General features: G+C 45.7%; 1 protein-coding gene across 8 annotated transcripts in view; it reads left to right on the forward strand.

Moving 5' to 3' along the window:
• Positions 1-20969, forward strand: part of LOC309364676 (zinc finger protein RFP-like) — an 85747-nt gene that overhangs the window by 59256 nt on the left and 5522 nt on the right. For 4 of the 8 annotated variants that reach the window (XM_081902423.1, XM_081902418.1, XM_081902420.1 and 1 more), the window contains 2 exons: positions 19023-19253; positions 20288-20310. In XM_081902423.1, the coding sequence (XP_081758549.1) occupies positions 19023-19253; positions 20288-20310 (254 nt within the window). Of the gene's footprint in view, positions 1-13800; positions 13897-19022; positions 19254-20287; positions 20311-20969 lie in introns of all 8 variants that reach the window. The other 4 variants (XM_081902426.1, XM_081902425.1, XM_081902421.1 and 1 more) reach the window with 2 other exon arrangements.

Genomic DNA, 20969 nt, shown 5'->3' on the forward strand with positions numbered 1-20969 from the left:
GGCCAATCAATACCTAAGCCAATGCTGCTCACATTCTGTAATTCAATAAAGTTGTGGCCAAAATTTGCCCAATAACATAAAGCTAATATCTGTGTCCTTGTGTGAGTTATTTCCCAACGAGGGGGTGGCTGTGGGGTCTCAACACGCAAATGTAAATTGCACATACACAACTAAGTACCGGTACGTGTATCCTTTGGCTAGCAGGATCCCTCCTCAATGCCCTGCAAAACAGAGAACAGCAAGGGATCAGTTACGGGGGGGGGGGGCAGTGGCCAGGAATTGACCAGACAGTGCAGGATCCCCCCCCCCAAAGTAACTGTTTGAAGCAGATTTAGGAGTGGGGGGTGGTGGAAGCCCCTACTGGTGGGGAGCACGCTTATTCTGGGGGTGTTGTGGGGGCTGTGCAATGAGGTTTCAGGAGGGGTGGGGGCTCTGAAGATCTCCTCCCATCCCAAAAAGGCAAAGGACTTCTGCTTCAGAAGAAACTTTTAAAAATGCCTTTTAATCCCTTAAAAATATTCACACCTACTACAGAGCTGCAAAAATGCTCCTGTGCTAAGCAAGGTCAATAATGCCATGAAATAGTAATGATAATGAAATGAAGCTGCCCCTTTGAACTTGCGGGATGACCAGACAGCAATCTTCTGACCGAAGGAGCTACTTAGGTGGATTTTTGTTGTTGTTGTTTTTTTTAAATAATTTTTATTGAAAGTTTTGTTAATACAATGAAAAGAAAAAAAAAACAGAATAAACAGAAAACAAACAGAAAAAGAGAGAAAAACAAACATAAAATTTAACATCATATAATGACCAACTTTTCTTCATTTTTGGACTTCCTCACGTCTCTCGCTCCTACGTTCCAAAATTATAAAGCTTATAAAGTGATCGATTTTATGGGACTGGCAGAAATGACCGGCAGAATCCGTGACCAAGAGAAGGAGACGGTGGAGGAAGACTGGAAGAAGTTTAAAGTATATCTTAAGAACTGTTACAAAATTGAGGAGTGCTAAAATGTTAAGGGTAAGGAAGATGTATAATTTCAGCTGTAACCATTTGATGATTTAAGGCGTAACTGAAAAGGATAATAAGTTTAAACTTAATTGATAAAAAGGGTTGCTGAAAAACTGTAAAACAAGGATGCAAAAAAGGGTGAGGTATGGGGAAGTCCGAAAAGGAGGCTTATGAAAATGAGTTTAAGAAATTATAATTGATGTGTTTGTTTGTTTGTTTGTTTGTTTTTGTTGATGTTTGTGTGTTGTTATTGTTTTGTTTTTAAAATTGGAAAATTAATAAAAAATTATTATAAAAAAACACAAAATTATAAAGCTTTAGCCAGCAATTTATCACCTTGTTTCCATTCTTATTATACATATTTCCAATATTATGTCCCTAACCTTGAATATATTTATAGAAGTCTTAAATACCTAATTTAAACATGATATTTATTCAAAATTTAACTTTCTCTTAAAATTCACTCATTCTCATATTCATTTCAACTAACTTGTTGGTGCCCTGTTATTTTCAGTTTCACACCCTTCTTAGCAATCATATAATTTACAATGTTTATGTAGATAGTCCTTGAATTTCTTCCAGTCCTCTTCCACTGCTTCTTCTCCCAGATCTCGGATTCTGCCGGTCATTTCTGCTAACTCCATATAGTCTATCAGTTGCATCTGCCATTCTTCCAGCGTGGGCAAATCTTGAGTTTTCCAGTATTTGGCAAGAAGTATCCTTGCTGCTGTTGTAGCATACATAAAAAATGTTCGGTCCTTCTTTAACACCCTCTGGCCAACAATGCCTAGAAGGAAGGCCGGCCTCTGGTTTCTTAGGGAAGGTATACTTAAATACCTTTTTCAGCTCATTATATATCATTTCCCAGAAGGCCTTAACCCTAGGGCACGTCCACCAGAGGTGAAAGAACGTTCCTTCAGTTTCCTTACATTTCCAACACTTATTGTCAGGCAGGTGATATATTTTTGCAAGTTTGACTGGGGTCATGTACCACCTATATATCATTTTCATAATATTTTCTTTCAAGGCATTACATGCCGTAAACTTAATACCGGTGGTCCATAGCTTTTCCCAGTCATCAAACATAATATTGTGCCCAATATCCTGTGCCCATTTTATCATAGCTGATTTAACCGTTTCGTCCTGTGTGTTCCATTTTAACAGCAAGTTGTACATTCTTGAAAGTACCTTAGTCTTTGGTTCTAACAATTCTGTTTCTAATTTCGATTTTTCCACCTGGAATCCTAATTTTTTATCCAATTTAAAGGCCTCTTTGATCTGAGCATAATGTAGCCAATCTCGCACTTTATCTTTTAGTTTCTCCAAACTCTGCAATCTCCAATTGTCTCCATCTCTTTCTAAAATTTCCCAGTATTTCGGCCATTCGACCTCCATGTTGGGTCTTTTCACAGCCTTAGCTTCCATAGGTGATAGCCACCTTGGGGTCTTATTTTCTAATAAATCTTTATATTTTATCCAGACATTGAACACTGCTTTCCTTACAATATGGTTCTTGAAATTCTTATGAACCTTAACCTTGTCATACCACAGATATGCATGCCAACCAAAAGCATTGTTAAATCCTTCCAAGTCTAACACATCAGTGTTTTCGAGAAGCAGCCAGTCTTTCAGCCAGCAAAAAGCTGCTGATTCATAGTACAACCTTAAGTCTGGCAGGGCAAACCCCCCTCTTTCTTTAGCATCAGTTAATATTTTAAACTTAATTCTGGGCTTTTTGCCCTGCCAGACAAATTTAGAGATATCTCTTTGCCACCTCCCGAAACACTCCATTTTATCCACAATCTGTAAAGTCTGGAAAAAAAACAGCATCCTTGGCAATACATTCATTTTTATAGCAGCAATTTGGCCCAGCAAGGAAAGTTTCAGTCTTGACCAACTTTCTAGATCTCTCTTAATTTCTGACCAGCACTTTTCATAATTGTCCTTAAATAAACTCAAATTTTTTGCTGTTATGTTCACCCCTAGATATTTTACTTTCTTAACCACATTTAACTCTGTCTCCTTCTGAAACCTTTTTGACTCTGAAACTGTCAAATTTTTCTCCAGTACCTTGGTTTTTTGCTTGTTTAATTTGAAACCCGCCACCCGACCAAAGTCTTGAATTAATTGTAATGCCCTTTTCTTACTAGATTCTGGCTCCTGTAGGGTCAAAACTAGGTCATCTGCAAAAGCCTTAAGTTTGTATTGTTTCGCTCCGACCTGAATTCCTTCCACCAACCGGTCCCCTCTAATCATATTCAATAGCACCTCCAGGACCGAGATGAATAACAAAGGGGAAATAGGGCAACCTTGTCGTGTTCCTTTTTCAATTTTAAATTCTTCTGTCACCACATTGTTAACTATTGTGATGGGATAATGAGCTGCTTGTGCGTAAAAGCTTGATCCCTCTGGTGTTTGGCAGTTCAGCCAAACCGAGGCACTAACGGAGCCTCCCCAGGCATGACTCCGTTAGTCGCTGGTAGAATCTGACAGTGGGCGTCTACGAAATTTACGCCAACATAAAAGTTGTTTCACGGACATGCGCCTTCGTGACTCTCTACGTGACAGCTTCCGGCGAAGGGTGGGAGTTGCCAACGGGGGTCTAGTTACCTCTGCACTATTCTCACTAGAAGTATCCCAGAGCCCTCCCTCCTCCGACTCCCCTTCTGCCGGAGCTTCTGCTCTCCCCCTGCTGGTTCCCTCCTCCGCTGCAGAATCTCTCCGAGTCTGCTGGAGCCTCTGCACCAACTCTCTTTCCGATGACAGTTCCCTGACATCCACCTCCCCCTCAGGGCCCCCTTCACCCCCCGCGTCCTCTCCCACTGGCGGTGAGGGCGGAAAGCCCCTAAAGGAACTCTCCTCGTCGTCCGAGGATTCAAACACTTCTAACCATGGTGTACCGTCTCTCTCCCCGTTTTCCTCTTCTTCGTCGGAGTCGGCTTCCTCACCCACCCCTGACTCTGGGAACCCTCCAAACTCTCCTTCCTCATCAGTGGTCCCAAAGTGTTCCCTTCTAAATCGTGCCACGGGTTGCGGTTTTTTTGGGAAACGCCGATGAAATGTTTCTATTAAAACCTCGTCATTGACTACCTCAGCGGGTACCCAAGTGTTTTCCGACTCTACTTCCCCCTCCCATTCTACCAGATATTCCACCTGATCCCCCTTCCACCTGGAATCAATGATTCCTGCCACGTTCATGTCGCGTTCTCTCTCTTCTATCACGGGCGTTCGGGAGACCTCTCTCTCACGCTCCCCCCCCCATTCACGTCCCTCTCGGTACGGCGACAGTAATGACCTGTGAAATACTGGGTGCAATTTCATGTGACTGGGCAGTCTGAGTTTGAATGCTACTGGGTTCACCTGCTGTATGACCTCAAAGGGTCCCAATCTTTTGGGTTTCAGTTTCTTACAACCCCCCTTGAAAGGTAGTCCCTGGGTGGATAGCCACACCCGGTCTCCCACCCTTATAGTTTCACCTTCCCTCCTATTTTTGTCTGCTTGCTTTTTATATTCTTCCTTGGCTCTCTCTAAGTTAAGTTGTAGCTGACGGTGGATGGCTTCCATCTCTTCAACAAAATGTTCCGCCGCCGGCACACTCCACCTCTCCCCTCCTTCCCCTGGAAATGCCCTGGGATGACACCCATAATTTGCCAGAAAGGGACTCAGCCCTGTGGACACGTTCTCAGCGTTGTTGTAGGCAAATTCTGCCAGAGGTAACTTATCTACCCAATCATTTTCTCGGTCCTTTACATAACACCTCAGGTATTGTTGTAAAATCCCGTTTGCCCTTTCCGCTTGCCCATTTGTTTCCGGGTGCCGGGCAGTGGAGAAATTGATTTCCACGTGCAGTAAGCTCATAAGTTTCCTCCAGAACCTGGAAGTAAACTGTTTCCCTCTGTCGCTGACCACCCTCAAGGGGGCGCCATGCAACCGGAAAATATGCTCTACGAACAACTTGGCGGTTTCCTCCACTGTGACCGCATGTGAACAGGCTATAAAATGACACATCTTAGTTAATAGATCTACCACTACCATGACCGCCGTTTTGCCCTTGGATTTTGGCAGGTCCGTCATAAAATCTATGGAGACTGCCTCCCATGGCCTTTCTGGTGTGGGTAAGGGTTGTAAGAGCCCTGCTGGCGCCACCCTCTCCCCTTTCGCTCGCTGGCACCTGTCGCAACCCCTGACATATTCCCGTACATCCTCCCTCACCTTGGGCCACCAAAATTCCCTGGTAACCAACCACATGGTTTTGTGCTGTCCAAAATGCCCCGCTGTGGGGCTATCATGCAACTGCTTGAGTACTCTGCCCCTCAGTTCCCCATCGGGTATGTACAGTGCCCCTTTGTAATACAACGCCCCACTCTTTTCTTCAAACCCCCCTGTGTTCTCCGCTGTCCTCCTGAGTTCTCTGAGTTTCTCTTGGGCGTAATCATCGTTCTCCGTACCCTCTAACAGTTCTTTCTGCCCCACCAAAGCCGCCCCACACACCCAGCGGTCTTCAGGGATTACGTGCCTTGCTTCCGGCGCCCCCTCCCCCTCTAAGTACTCAGGCTTTCTGGAAAGAGCGTCCGCCCTTACGTTCTCGGACCCTGGCACGTAACGAATCTCAAAATTGAATTTGGAGAACTCCTGGGCCCATCTCACTTGTCTCTGGTTCAGCACTCGGGCTGTTCTCCAGTACTCCAGATTTTTGTGGTCAGTCCGGACTTGAACCTTGTGCTGCGCCCCAATCAGCAAGTGCCGCCATCTCCGGAATGCTTCATGAATGGCGAGCAGTTCTCGGTCGTATACTGTGTAGTTCCTCTCGGATTTGTTCAACTTCCGCGAGAAGAATGCACACGGTCTCCATTCAGACGCATCTTTCCCCGGCTGGAGAAGCACGGCCCCTACCGCTCGGTCTGACGCGTCCGTCTCCACTCGCATTGGTTGCCGTAGATCCACGTGCAAAAGTTGCTCCTCCGACGCAAACGCTGCCTTTAAGCGTTCGAATGCCCCTTGCGCTTCTTCCGTCCAAGCAAATTTTTTCTTGCTGCTAAGACAATCCGTGATGGGCACTGTTAAATGGGCAAAGTTCTTGATGAACTTCCTATAGAAGTTTCCGAAGCCCAGGAACCTTTGCACGTCCTTCTTGGTCTTTGGTGTTTTCCATTCCAGTACCGCTTGAACCTTGCCGGGATCCATAGCCAACCCCTTGTCAGACAACCGGTACCCCAGGAATTCCACCTCCCTGCTATGAAACTGGCATTTCTCCAGTTTCACCCACAGCCGATTTTCTCGCAGTTTGCTCAGTACTTCTCTAACATCTCGCACATGCTGCTCCTCATTCTCTGAGTACACCAGGACGTCATCTAAGAACGCCACGCAGTTCTTGTAGAGCAATGGCCCCAGGACGTGATTCATAAATGATTGAAAGCAGGCGGAGCCCGCTTGTAATCCAAAAGGCATAACTAAGTACTCAAACGCCCCCAAGGGGGTGAACATAGTGGTTTTCCACTCATCCCCCTTCCTCACACGTATCAAGTTATATGCCCCCCTAAGGTCCAGCTTGGTAAAAATCTTCCCTTTTCTCACCCGTGTCAGAATGTCATCAATTCTGGGCATAGGGAAAGTCACTGGTTCTGACACAGCATTTAGGGCCCTGAAATCACACACAAGCCTGGGTTTGCCCGTGTTTTTTTTGTCCACAAAGAACACTGGGCTGCCCCCCACCGCTCGTGACTCTCTGATGAAACCTCGCTTGAGGTTCTTGTCAATGAACTCCCTTAACTCCTGCATCTCACGGTCTGACATGGCATACAGCTTGCCCACTGGCAATTGTGCTCCTGGGAGTAGGGTGATTTGACAGTCAAAGGGTCTGTGCGGGGGCAGTTTATCTGCTTCCTTTTCACTGAAGGCGTCAACCAAATCAGCGTATTGTGGTGGCACCTTCCCCTTGTCAGTCACTTCCATCCCTGCTAGAGTGGCTCTGGCCCCTGCCTGACCCTCTCCCTCCTTGCAGTGTTCTAGGCAATGTGCTGAACCAAAGGAAACAACCCTCTGATGCCAGCCTACTAGCGGATCGTGTAGTGCCAGCCAGCTCATTCCCAGAATGATGGGAGCTCCTCCCAAGGTGGCTACATTAAACGCTATCAGTTCTGTGTGTCTTGCCACCCTCATAATCATTGGTACAGTCTGTTGGCTCACTTCTCCCCCCAACAGTTCCCTCCCATCAATCGTGGTTACTTGCAAAGGCTTACTTAATGGGAGAGTTTGTATCTGGTGTTCAGCAGCAAACTCCTTACTCATGAAATTACAGGAGCTGCCTGAATCCAATAGCGCTTTTATCTTTAGTGGGTGTCCGTTTGGCAGTTCCAGCAACACCTCTATCACAAGCGCTGGTCTTGGAGGTTCCGGCGTGGGCACATTCACTACTCCCTGGCCTGGCTGCTGTGCCCTGATGTTGGCAACCAGGCGTTGGCTTTTACTTGCTCCTCTATTTCTCCTTCCTCCTTTCCCCCAACAGTTCCCGCCATGCCCTGCCATTCCTTCCTTTGCGGACAAACTCTGGCAAAGTGCCCTGGCTGTTGGCAGAGATAACATCTCTTGGCACTCTTTCCCTCCTTCTTCCGCCCTTCACTGGTGTTTGAAACTGCGCGCGCGCGCGCTGTTCCCAGTTCCATCGGCTCTGCGGGCGGGAAAGACTGCTCCGGAATCTCTGGAATGCGGAAGTCCTTCCAACGTTCCCCCTTTCCTTCCCGCTTTTCCAAAGCTCTTGCTTCTAGGCGCGCTCCTATGGACAGTGCAGATTTAGTCAGCTGGTCCATAGACTCCGCCCTGGGCGCCCGGGAAAGTTCATCTTTCACGGTCGGAGAGAGCCCTTCTTCAAATAACATTTGAATAGGTTCACTTGCTAGATCCCACCCCAGTCTATGAATAAGCATAGTGAACTCAGTCCAGTACTCACGTACAGATCGGCTCCCCTGTTTGCACCCCATCAACTGCCTCCGCACCACCCCCTGCTCAATCTCGCTGGAAAACATCAAGTCCATGGCGCGAAAAAACTTCCTCGTGTCCTTTAAGATATCATTATTGGCTGCCATCAGGGGTCGAACCCAGTCCCTCGCCCCTCCCCCTAGATGGCTAATTACGTACGCCACTCTAGAGTTCTCATCGGTGAAGTCATCAAACAGTAGATTGAGAGCATATTGCATCTCCGTTCTAAAAGCTTGATAGTTCCTGGGATCCCCCCCAAATCTCTGCACCAATCCAGGCACCTTTCTGGCAAGTGGGGCGGTTTTCCCCTTATCCGCATCTTGAGCCCTCCTCTCCTCAAGCCTCGCCGTTTGCAGCGCGAGCTGGACCTCCATCGCTCTGTACCTTTCCTCCAGGCTTGGACCTGCGCCCGCTCCAGCTCCTGCGGTTCCGGCTGGTTCGCTCATGATGCCCTCTGCTTGCACAAGCAGCTTACAAAGACTGTCAGATTGCTGTGATGGGATAATGAGCTGCTTGTGCGTAAAAGCTTGATCCCTCTGGTGTTTGGCAGTTCAGCCAAACCGAGGCACTAACGGAGCCTCCCCAGGCATGACTCCGTTAGTCGCTGGTAGAATCTGACAGTGGGCGTCTACGAAATTTACGCCAACATAAAAGTTGTTTCACGGACATGCGCCTTCGTGACTCTCTACGTGACAGCTTCCGGCGAAGGGTGGGAGTTGCCAACGGGGGTCTAGTTACCTCTGCACTATTCTCACTAGAAGTATCCCAGAGCCCTCCCTCCTCCGACTCCCCTTCTGCCGGAGCTTCTGCTCTCCCCCTGCTGGTTCCCTCCTCCGCTGCAGAATCTCTCCGAGTCTGCTGGAGCCTCTGCACCAACTCTCTTTCCGATGACAGTTCCCTGACAACTATCAATTTAGCCTTTTGTTCTGAGTATATTGCGTCTATCCCATTTTCAAATCCCCGTCCCACTCCCATCCCTTCCAAATTTTTCTTCATAAATTTCCAAGAAATGTTGTCAAAGGCCTTCTCCGCATCTATAAATATTAACACTGCTCTAGTATTAATATTCGTTTGCAAGAGTTCCAAAATGTCAATAATGTTCCTTGTGTTGGCAGACAAATGTCTTCCTGGGAGAAAGCCTGCCTGGTCTTTATGGATCACTTCACTTAGAACCTTTTTAAGTCTGTTTGCTAAGATGTCTGCAAAAATCTTGTAATCCACATTTAGAAGGGAAATGGGACGGTAATTCTTGAGTTGTGTCTTTTCCAATTCTGATTTAGGTATCAATGTGATGAAAGCTTCTTTCCACGTTTCCGGTGCTTTCTTCCCCTCCATAATCTCATTGCAGACCTCCATTAGTGGATGTATTAAGTAGTCTTTCAGTATCTTATAGTATTTGGAGGTAAGCCCATCTGGCCCTGGAGATTTGCCCAATTGCATATTCTGAATGGCAACTTCAATCTCTTGTCGTGTTATTTTACAATTCAGGATTGATCTATTTTCTTGAGACAACCTTGGTAGTCCATTTTTTATCAAAAATTGTTCTATCTCAACCTCATTTTGCGGCCCTTGAGTGTATAATTGTTTGAAATATCTCTGGAAGCACTTCCTAATCTCGACAGGGTTCTGAATATTTCTTCCTTCAATCTCCAAATTGGTGATCGTGTTTAGTTTTTGTCTCTTTTTCAACTGCCATGCTAGCAGTTTTCCACATTTATTTGCCGAGTCGAATGATCTTTGTTTCATTAATTTAATTTTCCACTCCACCTCCTGATTTGTCAATTTGGAGTATTGTGCTTGATGAAATTTAATTTCTTTCAAGATCTCCTTTGACTTCGGTTTCAATCTTAACTTCTTCTCACATTCTTTAATTTTCTCCAAAATATTGTGTTTTTTCTCATTTTGTGCTCTTTTCTTTAAAGCGTTCTGTTGTATCAGAAACCCCCTCATAACCGCCTTACTTGCATCCCAGATAATTCTTTTTTTCCACCTTGGTGTTCAAATTTATCTCAAAATAGTCCTTCAAAACTTTTTGGGCCTTTTTGGTAATCTCCTAATCTCTAAACAGGTTGTCGTTCATCCTCCATCTAAAGGAGCCAGTTGGAAATAGTCTCATGTCCATCTTTACAGCGTTGTGGTCGGAGCAGGTCTTTGGGCAGATTTCCACTTTTCTCGTCTTGGGTGCCAGACCTCTAGTTATCCATATTTGGTCGATTCTAGTCCATGTCAGTTGGGCTTCAGAAAAGAATGTTCCCTCTCTTCCCAGGGGGTTCTTTGTCCTCCAGATGTCAATCAAGTCCATATTATCAGTCAGTTCAAAAAAAGTTTTAGGTAGTCTGCCATCTTTTGTCACATTTTGGCTTTGAGACTTGTCCATGTTGGTTGACACCACCCCATTCATATCGCCCATCATAATGATGTTGTCATAGTCCAGATAGTCCCGCATTATCTCATGCAGCTTCTTATAAAATTCCGATTTCCCCTCGTTAGGTGCATAAATTCCTAATATCAAAAACTTTTCTCCTTGGTTTTGTATCTCAATTGCCAAAATTCTTCCTTGCTCATCTTTAAATAAAAATTTTGGTGAAAGGCTCTCCTTTGCATATATCACCACTCCTTTTTCCTTAACTCGATCCGAAGAAATAAATTCTTGTCCTAATCTTTTGTTTATTAACACTTTCCTATGGAGCCTAGTCACATGTGTTTCTTGCAAGCAAATAATGTCCAATTGTTCTTTTCTCAATATATGAAATATTCTTCTCCTTTTTTCCGGGGAATTACAGCCATTAATATTCCAGCTCAGAAGTTGCAGAGACATCCTGAACAAATCTGTTATTGCTCTGGTCGTGGTGTCTTTTTCTCCGAGTCTTCAGGTCCCAATGGTGCAGGTACTAATGATGGTCCAGACCCTGAAGGTCTCTCAATCCCTTTCTGAAGATCCTCTCCGTAGGTACTCAGAAATTTATCTTTGTCCTCGGCTGTTTTAATTTTAACCTTCTTCCCTCTGAATGTGAAGGATAATCCTTGGGGAAATTCCCACCTAAAAACAATTGAGTTGCACCTCAGCAGTTTCACTAACTCAATATAGGTGGATCTAAGGTCCAAAAGTTGTTTAGGGATGTCTTTGTAAATTTCAACTCTTTTGTCCGAAATATCCAGTGACTTTCCGTAATGTAGGCGTAGTATTTTGTCTCTTTCCTCCTTAGATCTCAAGGTGATCAAGCAATCTCTGGGACTGTCTTTCCTTGCTAATTTTCCAAGCCTAAAAGCAGTCACAATTTTAAAATCCTTTTCTTCCTCCAAAGGCCAAAACTTGGAAAATTCTTTTGTCAGGAACTCAGTTAAATTCCCTTGTTCAAGTTCTGGTATAGACCTCAGTCTCAGATTATTTTCCCGATTCCGCAATTCTATCATAGACAGATACGCCTGTTGTTCACCAACCAATTTATGCAGTGGTTTTACCTCTTGTTCTAATTCTTCAACTTTTTGGCTGGCTTCCTCAGCTAATTTGCGGTTTTCTGCAGTGGTCTCAAATAATTTTCCAATCGATTGTGTATTCAGAGCAACTTGTTCAGTTAATTTATTAACACTGGCTGTATTTTGGTCAATCTTAGCCGTTTGTTCATCTGCTTTCTTATCCAAAGCTTCCAATTTTTCAAATATTTTCTCTAATACTGAAGCAGATCCTCCTGCAGCCGTATCTTCCAGCAATGGTTGCTCAATTTCTTTTTCCTCTGCTGACAAAACAGTAGGAACAGATGATCTGCGCGGCTGTGAAGTTAAAGTTAAAGTTGTTTGTCTAGCTTTCGCTTTAGCTGCTCTTGTTCTCCCAGTGCCACTCATGCCAGTTTTGTCTACTAGTCAAGGTCAAACTAAATTGTTCCCATGAGAATCCAGCAGCCCAGAGAGTAAACAGTCAAAAAGGAGGAAAGGAAAGAGAAAGTAAAGTCACATACAACTGTAAATCCAAAGCTCCTCTAGAGGGAGTTTGAATATGTCTTGAGGGAAAAAGCCAAATTGTTAAAGTCCAGTTAACTTCCAAAGTTCAGTTAATTTCCAGAGAACCTTCAGTTTTCCTTGTAGTTAGCAGAGTTGGTTTAAAAAGCACTACAATGTCTCTAACAAGTGCCAGAAAGGATGTTTCAATGTTGCAAATCCACAAGAACTCAGATTGTAACAAAACCCAAGTTACAAAGTATCAAAGTCTGCACTCTGACAGTTCTGTTAATCAGGCAGATCCACTACCTGGGCTTCTCAATAAAGTTGTAAATTCCAGAAGAAGAGGTAAAACACAGTCCATAAAAGAAATAAATCGCTTGAAAAAGATAAAGTCCTAATTTAGCATAAAAGCAGCTTCAATGGATGCACAGATTAGTTGTTTTTAACGCCTCTTCAAAGGCTCCAGACATCAAAGTCTTTTGCTTTAGGTCTTAAGCAGAAGCGGAAGACGGACTTCCTGTTTACGTCTCCCACTTTTGGCCGAATTAGTGGCAATTTATTTTCCAATTCTTACTGTCTTTTATTACTCACGGGTTGTTGCTTTTCAAAGTTAGATGTTTCCAGGAAGAAAGGTCAGCGCTCACCGACAGCAGCTATGCGGCTTCACTCCACAGGAATAGCGATCGACTCACAGCGCCGCGATACCCCCTCCACGTTCGGAGACCTCTTACGAGGTCCCTTCACCGTTTCGGGGGGCGATTCTGGCGCCCGCCGAGTCCCATGGCCACAGGCTCTTGCTGCCTGCGGTTTTTCGATGTGGGTCTCCGCTTCGCTGTAGCAGACGACCCGTTTCTGCGGAGCTTCCTCCTCACAGCGCGAGGAGGACCGCCATTGCCGTTCGCGCTGCCTCCGGAAGATCGCTATTAGGTGGATTCTGGCCCAGCAAGAACTTCTTTGGCCCAGAAATGGAAGAAGCTCTTAAATCTCCCCTGGTGGTCCCAGCACACGTGGGCTCTGGCTAGTGCAGAGAAAAGAACTGACAAGTAGCAGAAAACCTGAATTGCCATCTGACCCAATTAAGTGGCAGAGCAGTGGGGTCACGAGGAAGGGGGGGGAGAAAGCCCTAGACTTGCAGAAGAGGGGATTGGAATGGGTGAAGTTTTGAGAAGCGCTGCTCTATGCCTGTCTCTCTAGCCTCTTGGTCTGCCTTTGCTCTTCTCCAGACTAGTTTGTTGCGCTAGAAAACTTTCCCATCCCAGTTCTGCCGTGCTTTTCAACCAGTGTGCTGTGGCACCTGGGGTGCCTTGAATGATGGTCAGGGGTGCTGCTGGCAACACTGGCCTCTGTCCCTCCAGCTGTTTGCTCCAGCAGCCCTGGCTACAAGCTCCGCTGGCGAATGGTGCCTCTGGGGCTGGCCAGGGGGTGTTGGCTGCCAGGAGCTGAGGCGGCCTTGGAGGAAGCAAGCAAACTGGTGAGGGGCCCTTGCTGTTGGGAAGGGACAGACAAGTCCCAGGCCCCTGTGAGGCACCTCTCTTTGGGGCAGCTCAGAGACCCAGAGGAGGACTCCTAAGGAGAGGGGAGAGGAGGCTGAGAGAGCCCTTCACAAGGGAGTGTGTTCGAGAAAGGGTGAGGGGCTGCAAGCTCTGCAAGCAAGGGGGGACCTAACTGGGATCCTGAGCCCCACAGGGACACCGCAGAAAGAAGGTAGTTGGTCGAGGGAGTCATGCACCCAAAAAGGTTGAAAACCTCTAGACTCTTATTTCTTCCAATAAACTACTTTGCTATTATAGCAAGGCCACCGGGCCCAAGAAGCCAGTGTAATATTCATCTCTCTGTGTGTCTCTATCAAACCTGAGTTCTTCCTTTTCTCTTTAGGCAGAGATCCTTCACCACCTGGAGATTCTGAGGAGAGAGAGAGACGAAATTCTGGCCCATCAAGCAGCCCTGGACAAGGAAAGCAAAGACCTCCTGGTAAGTGTCTCTGTTGTTACTAGTAAGGGAACAAGCATTTGAAAAATCAAGTCAGGACTGAGGAGGGATGGGGAAATCTGCCCATTTCAGCTTCTCCCCATTTCTCCTTTTTCCATATCAGTTTGTTTATTCATTTATTATTCTGAAAATTAATCAGATGTTAGGGTAGCTACTTCCTTGTATAAATATTTTTATATGTACTTTACCCTCATAAATACATTGTTTGTGAACAAAATTGACCTGGCTGGGTCAACCTTGAGCAATTCAGAGGTGTGAATTTCAAAGGATTGCTCTGTTTGCTCTCCATAATTTTTCAGCAATAGCAACTTAGGTAAATTCACTTTTGAATGCAGCTAATTTGAGTTTACTGTGGTAGCTTTAGTTATGAACTTAATTTGTTCTGGAGGTCCGTTCTTAACCTGAAACTGTTCTTAACTATGTGGGAGCCAGGAAGTCATGGCAAATAGCGCCACCTGGTGCCTTGCTGATCTCAGTGACCTGCATGTCCGTGCCTTGCAGTGTATAAAGTGCATTACCATATATGGCGATGGGTGGGTAAAAGCCATGACCGGATGTAGGTAACGTGAGACATTGGCAAACGGCCATGCTACAGGAGAGAACAAAGGATAATAAAAGTTACCGGAGAGGGAGAAGAAGGCAGAATGAGCTGCCCTCCGTCTATGAAAATATTGCTGGCTCTCTGTGTCTTTATTTTATGCTAAACAAGCGCCATTTGTGACGGCTGGCTCCGACAAGTGGTGCCCCGTGTGAGGCAGAATAAAAGAGAACAGTCTGAGGCAGACTAAGAGGCAACTTAAACAAAACAGTCTGAGGCAGACTAAGAGGATTTTAAAAGAAAATGGCAATCATCGGCTTACCAAGCCCGGCAAGGGTTGCAAGCGCTTCACATCTTAAAAAAAGATCCCGGTGAGTTCGATCCCTTTTTTATCTTATTTTAGAAACACGGGCAGCTCTTTGTCTACTCCCCAACAGAAATTTTTAAAAGATTTAAAAAGATTTCTCCTCTCCTCCAACAAATTGGAAGTTCCAGAGGGTGATTTGATACAGCTCATTCTGTCCATCGGTGAGCATTGTCCCTGGTTTCCTGCAGATGGGACTTTGGAATTAAAACATTGGGATAAGATTGGAACACATTTTCATGGACACCCCAGCATTGGTGTTCGGATTTTAAATGCATGGTGCAAGGTTCGTTACGCCATGGGCTCTTTATCACCAAAAAATATCTCCATGGCTGCATTGCCAACATAACCTCCAGCTTCTTTAGTCCAGCCTGCTGTGTTAGCGTCTGTTCCGATACTTGCCTTGCCAGCAGCCCCAGACCCCAAACCTCCGGACTACAGTTCCTCACCAGAGGACCCAATCCTGCAAAAATACCGTGGTCTGGCTGGAAATGACCCTACTCTCTCAGCGGCAGAACCAGCTACCCCTTTTCAACGTGCAGTCCTTGCCTGTTCCTTAATTCAGGACACTATGGCATTCCCTGTTATTGTGCCCCCTGCTGGTGCCCCGGCAGGCACCCAAGCCCAACACCAACCTTTTGACTTTAAGATCTTGAAAGAGCTACAATTGTCAGTAAGGACAAATGGACTTCAAGCCCCATTTACACAGTCTCTTTTGGAAGCCACATTAGCCCAGCTTTTGGTTCCAGATGACATCAAGCTTTTGGCACGTACAGTTTTACCCCCATCAGCTGGTGTATTGTTTGCCCATGAATGGGAAATCGCCTGCCGTGCTTATGCTCCAGCTTTATTACAACAAGCAAGAGGGAATAATCCTAACCTTACTCTTACAGACGTCATAGATGCCATGATGGGGCGTGGCCCTTTCGCTCAGGCTTCAGTACAAGCCACACTGCTGCAGATCTTATTGAGGGATACTGCTCTTGCTGCTAAACAAGCAATGAGAAAAATTCCAGAACCCACTAGTATTCAGTCTAGATGGGGTTCAATCAGACAAGAACCTAGAGAATCATATTCTTCCTTTATGGACAGGCTGATTACAGCAGTGAGTCGCCAGATTGAAAATCCTGAAGCCAAACAAATAATTATCAAACAATTGGCTTTTGAAAATGCCAATGAGGATTGTAAGGTTGCGTTACGACCGACAATACACAATCCTGCCACAGACACAGCAGCCATGCTTCGCATTTGTCAGTCTGTAGGTACAGCCACCCACAAGGCTCATCTGCTGGCAGCAGCGCTAAATGAAAACCAGCCTGTAGCCACCGATACAACACGTTTCCAGTGTGGCAAACCAGGATCACCGATACCTCAGTGTGGGTAGAACAGTGGCTTCTACCAAAAGAAAAATCCGCAGCAGCGGCACCAGCTTGTTTCTGAACAGCTTATTTCTGAACAATTGACTTTTGGCCACATTGAACCATCTTCATCCCACTGGCCCCAGCAGACAGGAACGGTTTGCTTTTACATTGCCAGTATATAACAATTTGCAGCCCACCCAGCGATATCAGTGGGTTGTCCTGCCTCAGAGCATGCGGAACTCCCCTACACTTTGTCAACATTTTGTGGATGAAGCATTGAAACCTTTCCACATGCGCCACCTAGAGGTGCTGCACACGAGCTGCATCTGGCTGTGTTTGCCTTCCTCACCATCTGCCTTGCCATCCTTTCCTGCACCGTTATACAAGGAAGAGAAGCAGACGACCCAGTCCAGTTGAAACCACCATATTTCACCTTATCGGCTGGCAAGCAGCTGTCGCCTGAATCCTACTCTGGCTGGCAGTATCCACGGCTCAGCCACTCTCGAACTAGAAGAACAGCGTTGTTGAATAAGACTTTTAGGGGAGAAAATTATCATAAGATATGGAGGAATAATATTTTTGTACAAGATATGATTAAGTTTGCCAGTTATTGCATGCTTCTAAATGTTGGTTGTGTATGGACATGCCGCCTTTTGCCAGTCATTCAGGCATAATGCTTCATGGTGTGCCTGTCAATGGATCTTTTCGATTTACTAATATTATATCCCCTAAGCAAACTTTTTGGCCTCCAGTACAATTGACCCTCCATGAGCCTACCCCCGTTTGTTTTCAAATTAGAGAGGGGAAAGAATCATGGGGCATATATCCAAACTGTCAATATTCATTGAAATTCACGTTTAATAGCTCTTGTTCTCTTACAGGAACATACAGTGACCAATCTCAGTGCTATAGGAGTGACACCAGTGCATGGCTAATAAACTAGAAAGGAAGCCTACCATGCAGCTTGGAATCAGAATTCTTATTTTCTTGGCTTCCGGATGGAAGTTGGCTTCGACATTTATTGATTATAGTAGTTATTTGCATTATTTTGTGTTGCTGTATACAATGTCTTCTTTAATTTCTATATGTACTGCATGGTTCTGCCGTCAGCGGCCTGCGTCCGGCCTCACAACAGCCGCCTATTGCGCTCGACATAACCGTTTTGGTACTGATATATATGACTGTGATTAAAAATATAAAGAAAGAGGGCATGTGGGAGCCAGGAAGTCATGGCAAATAGCGCCACCTGGTGCCTTGCTGATCTCAGTGACCTGCATGTCCGTGTCTTGCAGTGTATAAAGTGCATTACCATATATGGCGATGGGTGGGTAAAAGCCATGACCGGATGTAGGTAACGTGAGACATTGGCAAATGGCCATGCTACAGGAGAGAACAAAGGATAATAAAAGTTATCGGAGAGGGAGAAGAAGGCAGAATGAGCTGCCCTCCGTCTATGAAAATATTGCTGGCTCTCTGTGTCTTTATTTTATGCTAAACAAGCGCCATTTGTGACGGCTGGCTCCGACATATCTAGAGGCGTGCTTTCACTAATGGGGCCTCTTGCTGCTGTTGTGCTGCCGGCACACGATTTAAAATCTCATCCTGGGCAAAGTTCTCAACTCAAGGTAACTCTTCCAAGTTAGTGGAATTTGTAACCTGACGCGTTTGTAACCTGAGGTGTTTGTAACTCAAGGTACCACTGTATTTCCCATTGTCATTTACTATGTGAATAGCAGTCAAGGACAAGCCTGAGGAATTGTGAGCTGAGAGGGTGGAAGTAGGTCAATTCAAATCCTGATTTACCATCAACATTACTAAAGAGTTATCCTTCTAAATGTGTGCTTTGTTCATCTTTAGGAAATTCAGGGACCTATGGGAATAAACTCTGCACTTTCTCCTCATCCTCCTCTGTTTCTGTTACCTTCCTACACCTCCATGGTCCCAGTCTAAACTGAGGGTGTTTTATGTCCACGGACGTTCTCTGAACAACTCTGAACTCTGGTTATGCCATGCCCCAAATCATGCAGGGAATATCCTGTGGGGATGTTTAGGGAGGCAGGAGAAGATATATTATTTTATTACTGTATATCCTTCATAACTTTCGCTAGCAAGTTCTATAACTTAGCAGAGTTATTAAATAATCCCCCTTTTAAATAACACAGCGGTTAGCTAGTTGCAGGCTCATCTGAGCCTCACTATTATGATTCCTGGTTTCCTTCTTTTATATCCCTCCTAAAAGAATAGACACGGCCATCTGATTAAAGTCAACATAAAACTAGTTTACTTACAATCATCCAGTTCACAATGAGATTCCTGAAGGCAGACTTAATTTACAGAACAACATATAACTTTGTGAATTATCCCATAATAGAAATAGTCTCAAGTGACTGCGACTTAGCAGTCACTTCTCCTAACTCTTAGGAACACACAATGGAGAAGACACGGAGCAGAACATGGAGGCTGTGTGCTCCTCTCCCAAGAACAGACCACACTCACATTCACTCACATGCAAAGGAAGTCTTCTCCTGAGTGATACAAAGCATTCCCCAGCATGTGCATTGTAGGACTGTTGTATTTGACTGCAATACGTTTTTACATCCCACATATCCATGGCTAGAAAACAAATGCTCCTTCCTTTAGGCTGTAGCCCTCTCCAAATTAGAAGTCAACAGGAACAGCAATGGAGAGGGCCTCCCCTCAAAATAAAGGTTTACTTCTTTAGCCACTGAAGGTTTCCTGTCTCTGAAAAATCAGAAGTGTCCTCCCTGTGGAATTCTCACAATTCTCTTCCTGATGTCTTGAAGGCTGATCACCTTCCACACTCAGACCTCCTCTTTTCTTGCAGAAATTAACAGAAACGGAGAGGCTGAAGACTGTGGAGAAGTTCAGAGAACTGCGCCAGTTCCTGAAAGAACAAGAGAAACGTCTGCTGACTCATGTGGAAGAGGTGGAGAAGGAGATTGCAGGGAGAAGGGATGAGCAGCTGGCCAGACTCTCCAGGAAACTCTCCTCTCTTGAGAGGATCATCCAGGAGATGGAGGAGAAGAGTCAGCAGCCAGCGAATGAACTCCTGCAGGTAAGATGGTGGCAGGAACAGCCCAAGGCTCCAGGAGAAGGCAGCCCCTTTCATGTATGCAAGGAGTGCAGGGGCTGAGTTGATGGAGCCTCTAGTCAGGTTTGTAATGGACAGGAAGACCAGAGAGACCTGGGATGCTTAACTCACCAGAATGCAGACAAGCGATTCACCTGTGTTCTTGATGGAACGGGAGCTGATCTTCTGCTCTTTGTTGATGCTTTGTCTCCGAACGCCTTTCAGCTGTGGGGGGCTTCGTCTAGGGTGTGTTCAGGCCTCCTTCCGACATGACCTAGTCTCTTGACCAAGCTTCTCTTCCCGTTTCCTGCACAACTTCTGGGTTGATCCCCTTCCCCATGGATACAGATCGGCCCAAAATGGTTCTCAGTCACAGTGACCAAAGAGCAAGACAGAGGGACTCATCCAGACTGCTGCTTGTCCCACCCCTTTTCTCCAGGAAAACCCTCTTTTTACTGCTGAATTAGAGCAAACCTCAGCCAGGTTTTCTCTGGATTGACATTTGCTTTGATTTCACTCTAAGGAGCAGGTTTTTCCTGAGGGAAAGCGGCAGGGCAAAGGGAAAACCACTTGGATCTGTGTTTTGTGGGCACAGGAAAAGCAGAAGTGTGGATGAACCCAAAGAAACACGGAGTTGTTTTATTACCCCTTTGGGGGCATTTTATGCTGCAGGTGCATTTTTTTTTGTTTCCAGATGGAAAATAGAATTTGAAATTTGGGGACTGGGACAGTGCCCTGGCAGGATTATCCTGTAGGTTTGCGTATGTCTGAATAGCACAATGCAAACTGGATTAAAGTTATTAAAATATGGAAATGGGGAGAACTTGAAATTGGAACAATTAATAATTTCAGATTTGAAAAATAAAAACTGTGAGAAACCCGAACTGGCTGATTCCGCCATCCCTACCCAAAACCTTGGCATGTGCCAGGCAGACTGACATCCCAGGGCCAGGGTCTGAGGGGGTCTTCCTAGTGTGGCCTGTGGTGTGCAGTGAATTCCCTTCTCTTTCCCCCTCTAGGATGTGAGAAGGACCTTGCAGAGGTAAGTGGATCTGGCTCATTTCCTTTAGCATCACTCTTTGAAGCTGAGATGCAAGAACCTCAGACATGGCCCTCCAGGGGCTGCAGGGGGGAGACTGTAGGACTCACTCGCTGCAGCACCTCACAGGTAAAAGCAGGGCCCCCTCTTCTGAACTTGTAGCCCCCCAATTCTCCCTCCAAGGATCAAGGTCAGCTGCCTCCTCCCTCCCTCCCTCTCCCCCCCCACATCCCTTCACACAGGGATGGGGGCTCTTTTATTTCTCTTGCACTTTCTGTTCATGGACTTTGTGGTAATTTCAAACATCTAGAAGAGAAAGTGCCAAAGATGCTTGGGAAGAGCTTAGGATGTATCAACAGATTTCAATGTCCAAGTAGCATCTTGTCCAAGTAGCTGCCACCCAACTCTTGGCAGCTTTGGACATCACTCACACCCTCTGGAGAAGCTCAGGGAGGGAGGGGTTGCAGGCATTCCACCTCAGGGGTTTGCTTCTTAAGTCCTGGCACCTTCCCAGAAAGTTGTTAGGGGGCAGCATTGTTGGAAGCCATGGGAGCCCTCCGGTGGTGTCGCTTGGGGTTACATCTTATCCCTTGTGCTGTTTAGCATCCTTAGGAAGCCACCAACCAGGGATTGGAGGTGGGTGTCAAGAGATGAAGCTGAAT

Source organism: Podarcis melisellensis (genome assembly GCF_964234715.1).
Source record: "Podarcis melisellensis genome assembly, chromosome: 2".
In the NCBI taxonomy this organism is placed as follows: Eukaryota; Metazoa; Chordata; class Lepidosauria; order Squamata; family Lacertidae; genus Podarcis; species Podarcis melisellensis.